The sequence below is a fragment of the Arachis hypogaea genome, chromosome 6, assembly GCF_003086295.3.
Source record: "Arachis hypogaea cultivar Tifrunner chromosome 6, arahy.Tifrunner.gnm2.J5K5, whole genome shotgun sequence".
NCBI classification, from domain to species: Eukaryota; Viridiplantae; Streptophyta; class Magnoliopsida; order Fabales; family Fabaceae; genus Arachis; species Arachis hypogaea.
Genome location: NC_092041.1, coordinates 118,925,784 through 118,933,967, shown reverse-complemented (window position 1 = coordinate 118,933,967; position 8,184 = coordinate 118,925,784). Strand labels below are relative to the sequence as shown.

General features: G+C 25.6%; 1 protein-coding gene across 1 annotated transcript; it reads left to right on the top strand.

Moving 5' to 3' along the window:
• The first annotated feature begins 2,700 nt into the window (after positions 1-2,700).
• Positions 2,701-7,901, top strand: LOC112697997 (probable jasmonic acid carboxyl methyltransferase 2). Its single transcript, XM_025751428.2, has 4 exons — positions 2,701-3,018; positions 3,815-4,258; positions 6,959-7,225; positions 7,499-7,901. The coding sequence occupies exons 1-4, from the start codon at positions 2,854-2,856 to the stop codon at positions 7,859-7,861; spliced, it is 1,239 nt and encodes a 412-aa protein (XP_025607213.1). The 5' UTR covers positions 2,701-2,853; the 3' UTR covers positions 7,862-7,901.
• Positions 7,902-8,184: the final 283 nt, after the last annotated feature.

Genomic DNA, 8,184 nt, shown 5'->3' with positions numbered 1-8,184 from the left:
TTTTTAAGATAAAGTATTTTCCGATCTTTTAAAGAAAACAGCACTACGAATTCAAGTTAAAGGTTTCTATTTTATTATTAAGTATATGAAGTCGTCGTAAGACTTCTTTCTATCAGAGTGGCGTAGCCAAAAGCATGACATTTTGATAGTGAGGGTGTTACCATTTCTATCAAAAAATAATCAACTAACAATACAATTAATTAATAAATTTTTTTAATAATTATAATAATACTCTAACTAATTTTTATATTAACAAATTAGATTACAGATAGAATAAAAATTGGAATCAAATAGCATGACAAACGAGTATTAATGACTCAACGTGGTCTTACCTAATTTTAATCCTAAATCTATCGAATCATCCATTTCTTCTTTCTCTCGTTCCTTTTTTTCTTCGGATCTTCTTCAACTAATAAACTAAAAAATTGTGTTTTCATACGCCTAGTATATGCAAACAAGTGAAATCAATTTGGATTAGTCGAGTGATTAGCTCACTCGTCCAATCCGCTTAAATAAGTATGTCAAAAATTTGAATCCTACCTCATATACGCGGTAATCTATTAACCAATAACAACAAACTCTTAATTTTTTTTCAATCATTTTAAGTTATTCGACCAGATGAGAAGATAAAGAATTTGTAATAGATATTTTTTTTTTCGACATTGCTATCAAAGACAAACAACACATGTATATACATTATATCAATCATCAAAATAAGGAAAAGTATCTAAAATATCAAGAAAAACATGACAATTCACACGTATAATCAAAGACCTAATTAACATATCATAATCCGCAAAATCAGCACATCACACGTTGTAACCTATATCTTCAAGGTTTTAGAGCATAGACCTGTTGATGCGACCCATTGCTCCCATTTTTTTCTCTCATTAAATTATTTTTTTCTTTTAGTAGATCTTTAAATAAAATTCAAACCTACAACAAATTAATTTTTAGTTTGTTAAATTGAAAAATACCATAAAAAAAATATTCACATAAAAGTGATACTTTCAAAAATGCTAAAAAGATTTTTTTATGTTCTTTGAATTTTTAATTTCTAATATTTTATTTATTTATTTTATTTTTAATATTTTATTTATTGGTTTAAATTTTAATCATAATATTTTAATATATATTTAATTTTATCTCTAATATTGCCACATGTCACCATTTATATCAATGGACAAACTTAAAATATAGTTAAAATATTTCAAATAAAATTAAAAGTATTTAAAATATTGTGGATAAAATAACAAATAAAGTGTTAGGGATAACGTTCAACATAAACGATTAGAATAAAAAGCTTACTTATCCTTTAAATTTATTTTGTTTAACTTTTCAGACTATTTTTTACACGTTTTTTAAATAAAAGATAGAATAAAATATTATTTTATTTTTTAATATTTAGATTAAATTTTAGTTTAATTTTTAATTTTTCAAAAATTTTATTTTATTCTCAAAATTTAATCAGATTTAGTATTGTTCTACTATTAAATTTAACACAAATAATTAATATATTAAAAATACAATAAAATTTCCATTTTATTGACATCTTTTGGCCGGTAGCGCCATATATATGCATCTTTGCCATATTTACCATCATTATATCAGAAGATAAAGCAATGAAATAATAATTAATGGAATAATTGGGAATAATTAATGGGTGTTGTTTCGTTTGTGGTGTTCCTTTGTCTTTGTATATGAGGCAATTTCAGAGTAATCGGTATTCTTAGGTATGCAAATATTTGTTGTATTTCTTCTTTTCTCTCCGGTCAAAATTTATTTATTTATTGGTCATATATACATGGACTTTAAGAAGGCAATAGAGTTGGCAGTTTGGGATGGTTGCATCACTATTTGTGGACCACAGTACTACATCATGTATTAAACATTTTTGTTTTGTAACACACAAATTAAAATGGAGAAAAAGTAACATTTTCATTCTCTCCTATAAAGTAAGTCATAATGAAAGAAAAGATAAAAGTATCAAATTACAAAAATATCCATTAAATTAGATTATGCAATACATACTTAAAAAAACTCTAATAATTTAGTCCAGTCATATATATAGTGTTTAGGTTGTTAATTAATTTTTGTTATTCTCGTTCTATATCTCTTTTGTAAGAGAAGTTAGTAAAGTTATATATATATATATATATATTATATTTATATATATATATATATATATATATATGTTTTGAATTTTGCCCAAATTTTAAATTTTTTATTATCACTTCATGGTGTAATATAATAAAAATTTAATTTTAATATCCTATCAAGACAAAGCAGTTTTATACGTGCATCTAATCAATAATGTTACATAAAAAATAACTACTATTTTTATTAATTATGAAAATAGTCATCTAAAAGGATGAATGTAATTATACGGAACAGTATAAAATATTTTACACTTTAAACTCTTTGTATAAATAATGTCATGTCAACATTTAAAGATAAGGAAAACAAATAACTAATAATTTTTAAAATCGGATTCAAACAAAAGAAAAATAGTATAGGTAGACTAACACAATAGAAAAAAAAAAGATAGAAACTTAAAAATTAGAAATTTACACTGGTAGTTGAGCCAAAGATATATGTTACAGTTACTTAAGAATGAGAACCATATATAAGTCAAATAAACCTGTTATATAGAATCTTGCGTACGGTATTAATGTGTGGTTGCTCTTATTAGCTAATTTTATGCTCGTGCCTATTTGATTTGTGATGATTTATCATCACTATATAAAGCCATTCTCCCTACACAATCTCTTCATGAATATTTTGAATTGCACTTAATATATGTATTAAAATTTGTTATTATAATATTTCCACAACCAAATAGCTTTACCAGCCATGAGTCAATCAACAACGTCAGAATTTCTGTTTGGTAGGTCTTCTTCAACAAGTGCATGCCCCAAATCCAAAGAAGAAGGAGAAAAGATGCAAACGATGGAAGAAGTTTTTCACATGAACAAAGGAGTGGGTGAAACTAGCTATGCCATGAACTCAGATGTTCAGGTTAATTACCTTTAACTTTCATGATTGGACCGATAATTGATTTTTTACTTTTTTTTAACTAAAAATAGAAAAATTCGAATCCACGATTTTTAAATGAGTATGAAGAGACTATACCACCATTTGAATTATAACTCGTTGACGTACTTTTCTCATCCTTGGTTATTAGTTTTCTTTTTCTTTCATTTTCCCCTCCTACCTTATTTCTCATAATGTTGTCCCCTATGTATGATACACATACATATATACATGTCACATGTATTTATTGCCATCATTGTTTGTATAATTTGGAAACAGGATATGTTATTCAATTTTATTTTAAATTTGACAGGATATTATATCAGTATTTATGAAATTAAATGTTATAAATAGTAATTTGATATTAATTTTAAATTTTATATAAGACAATAACATTTAGTTAATTTTTTATCAAAATAAAACCGCTTCTATAAAGTGAAATTGATCTTGTTTCATCAATTATTTTCAATACAAAATAAATTTTAAAACCGTTTTACTTCATGTATATATCAAATTTAAAACTTAAAAAACACTCCATTAAATTTACTCTAAGTATATCGTTAATTCTCTCCTATGTAATCTATTGTTTGTTTACTTTAGGTATATATCATTTTCGTAATAATGATATATAGTACAATGACATTACACACAAATCAAATTCCTTAATTATTTGTATTTGGTCTCAAACAAATTAAAGATATTATATTACATACAATTGATGTGCAAGTCGTGTAGTGAGAAATTAAATGTTATTAATTACTTGAAATTAAATTTTGTGTAGAACAATATTATCTCAGTGGGAAAAGAAGCAACAAAGAAACGCATAGTGCAAGCATTATGTTCATCAAATAATTGGCCAGTGAGTATGGCCATTGCTGACTTGGGTTGCTCCTCTGGACCCAATGCCTTAAGGGTAATTTCGGAAATAACTGATGCTATTTATGCCACGTCACGCTTGTTGGATCGACCTGCACCTGAATTGATGATTCATTTGAATGATCTCTTTGGCAATGACTTCAACACCATATTTGCATCATTGCCATCTTTCTATAAGAAGATGAAGCAACAAAATAATACTAATAATAATCATAACAACAAAAATAATAACAATAATGGGTCCAATTGTTTTGTTTGTGGTGTTCCTGGCTCTTTCTATGGAAGGCTTTTCCCAAGCAATAGCATTCACTTTGTGCACTCTTCTTCAAGTCTCCATTGGCTTTCTCAGGTATGCAAATATATATATTTTTATTTATTTTTTCTTTTAATTTATAACTTGCAAATTATATATGTTTTGTCTGATATATTTTCTTTATGATAAAATATATTGTTTGTCCTTGAAGTTTGTCAAAATTTTTAAAAATATTCCTAAGTTTTATTTTGTTTCAATTTTGTCCCTAAAATTTTTTATTTACATCAAATATATCCTGACAGCTAAATTTTTCAGAAAGTTTAGGACCAATCAAATAATAATACATGACAACTATGTCTGATTTGATTGTGTTTTGAAGGTTGTTCTTGTAAAATTGTTGCTGAATTAATCTTAAATTTTTTAAAAAATTTGCAGTTAAAAGATATATTTGATACAATTCAAAAAATTTTAGGGTAAAATTAAAAAAATTTTATTTAAAAATATTTTTAAAATTTTACGAAAAAAAATATGATTTACTCTTTTCATAAGAATTTTATGAGGTCATCCAATTAAATTCATTCATTTAGATGAATTTTTAAACTAAATTTAAAACTCAGTTACTTTTATCAATGTGTTAATACATACATTAACCATATATGAAAAATCAAATTCAACTAAAAATACTAAAAAAAAAGAAAATTATAGCATATTTTGATTACTTCTTTTTTTATGGGGCCTTATCTTGTGGGTTTTCTGCACAATGAATGTGTGGCTATCAAACTGCCGCAGTATGTCCTTATATTATTATTTGAATCATGAATCAAATGTGATATAATTTATTATAAACATGTGGATTGGAATACCTTATTCCGTTATTAACTATCCATATCTAAAGATATTGTTATATTTATTTCATGAAATATCTTTCTTCAAAACCTATATTATTAGGTAAATAATTATATATTTAATAATGTGTATTTTAATATATACATAACATTATTATTCACGATTCTAAATATTTAGAAAAGGACAGTCTCTTTATTATTCTTTATTTAATTAATAACTAACTAATTACTAAATCCTTTGATATATATCAATTGGATACTAAGTTTCTTAAATATTATTATTAGAGGGAGATTTCTTTTTAACTATATATATTATTCACTTCTTGCTCATAAGACATCTAAACATTCTCCATTTTAGTTAAATGAGTGAGCAATGTTACTTTATTTTATTCAATACCCACTTTAACGTGCGTTTTATATAAAAGTTTAGTGCATGTGTCTTTGACATTATTATTACATCATTTCTAGTGATTCAATTAATGGGGAATTTGTGAGGAACAATAATATTCGCAGAAATATTACTAGACAATGATATATCAAATTGTATCATTATCATTATCCTGATCTTCGTCATCATTATCATTATTTTTATTTTGTGTCATTGAGTAGTATGAATAATATATTAATTAGTCTCAAATTAAATAATGTTGTTAAAGGATAACACAGTAATAATTTAGATAGTCCCAATCAAAATAATAAAATAAAAAAAAATCTTCTATAAGAAAAAAATCTTATATCCTATATTATTTAAGTTGTAACGTTAATAGTTTGACAAATAAAAAAAAAGAGAAATAATAAATGTTGAGAGAAAAAAAATTGATTTTTCTCATTTTGATAATTTTTAATAAATAAAAAATAAAAATAATAAAAAATAAAAAATCATTTATACTCCTATTATATTAATTATCATTAATATTAACTAATAATAATATTAGGTAAATAAAAAAACAGTCAAAACTTGCGTTATTTAGCATTTATTAATTGTCGTAATAATTAATAAATGTTAAATAAAACAAGTTACCACTATTTTTAGCTGATTTTCTTTGATTACCAAACATTTTCGTAAAAAAAATCTAGATAACACTCACCTCAAAATTAATTATATAGGGTCAACGACTTGGTCCAGAACAATTGGCTCCATATATATATATATATATATATATATATATATATATATATATATATATATATATATATATATATATATATATATATATTAGTATTAATTGATACATTTCTGGTTCTTCTTCATTTAAGTAATAAACAATAGTAGCAATTTTTTCTAGCATCTTGATAGAAAATTTTCTTTAATAAAACACCACAGTACGTAATACATATAGAATGTGATTTGGTCCCAAACAGCAGTGAGCACCAAAAAATTTGAAAATCACCATAATTGGCCTGCAAAAATTAGGTCCCATTTTGTTATAACGTACAAGGACACAAATTTATATATACAAAGACAAATTAAACCTAGAAAGATGAGGGGGCATTTTCATTTCTGGACTATTTTTCTAATACATAATAAGTCAATGAAAAGACTTTTATACCGAATTATAGAATCAGCTTAACCAGACATATAAAGGAAATGAGGGGGAGTATTGGATTTTTTATTCATTTAAAAATATTGTCTAAATTTTTCATTAAAAGAAAAGCAGTAGTGATCATTGGATAACTATATATTAATGTACCGTATTACAATAAATATACGGTGAAAATTCAAGTGCACTTAAATTAACTTCATGTGAAGTTGATAGATTTAATTAAATTGTTATCTAACGATTCTTAACTATTAACTTCACATAAAATTACTGCATTTGAATTACCACCTAAATAAATATTAGCTTTAACTTTTTTTTTTGTGTTATTGAAGATATGACAAGTAGACAAAATAATTAATTAATTATTGTTATTATATTAATGATGAAGGTGTAATAATTAATTGATGCAGGTTCCTGGTGACATATTAGAAGGCAGGGCTTTGAACAAGGGGAAGTTATACATATCAAAGAGCAGTCCACAAAGTGTTTTAAATGCTTATTCCATGCAATTCAAGAAGGATTTCTTAAATTTCATGGAAATAAGATCTCAAGAGATGGTAGCTGGTGGGTGCATGGTGTTGTCCTTCCTTGGTAGAAACTCATTGGACCCAGCTGAACCCCATGCTTGTTATCAATGGGAACTCTTGGCACAAGTCCTCATGGCCATGGTTTCTGAGGTACATACACGTTTTTAGTACCTTCAACAACATGCATTCATACTGTTTAGTTTGCAATTTGCACAACTATATATATGGTTGTCATATTTAAAGAAAAAAAATTTTAGTGGTAAATTTAAAACAAAATTAATTTTAATTAATATACTCACATTCACATTGTAAAGAGTTTTACATCGCCATTCAATCAAATTTATGTGTTTAATGATTTTTTAAGTAATAAAAAGATATAAAAATTAATTATTTTTACGGACGTGATAATACATATGTTGACAGGGTCTAGTTGAAGAGGAAAAGGTGGACTCATTTGATGCTCCATACTATGCTCCATGCATGGAGGAAATAAAATGGGTGCTTCAAAAGGAAGGATCATTCATATTAGAAAGCTGTGAAGCCTATGAAATTGATTGGGATGGTGGAGTTGAATTCCATAGTGACTCTTTTAAAGTGCTATCATGTGGAGAGAGAGTATCAAGGACCATTAGGGCAGTGGTTGAATCCATGCTTGAATCCCATTTTGGGAGTCACATAATGGATGAACTTTTTCTTAGGTATAGTGAGCTTGTGGAGCATCATTTGTCTAATAATAGGACCAAATACATCAATTTGGTCCTTTCACTTGTCAAGAAAGGATGGTAAGACATAACAGCACATATATAATACACTCTTACAAATCTAATTCTAGCTTTCTATTAGAATTTTTTTATTAGTGACGATTTTTTTAACGAATTTACGTAAATTAGCAATAAATATTATTATTAGTGATAGAATTTTTGACGAATAATCGATAATAAAAGCGACGTTGCTAATAGTTAGTGACAATATTTTATATCTGTCACTAAATAGTAATCAAAGTTGGCGACAAAATATTTTATCATATCTTTTTTTAACTCGGTTTCGAAAAACAAAATTTTTTAAGATGATAGCGACGATCAATTTAATCCATTAATAACTACATACAA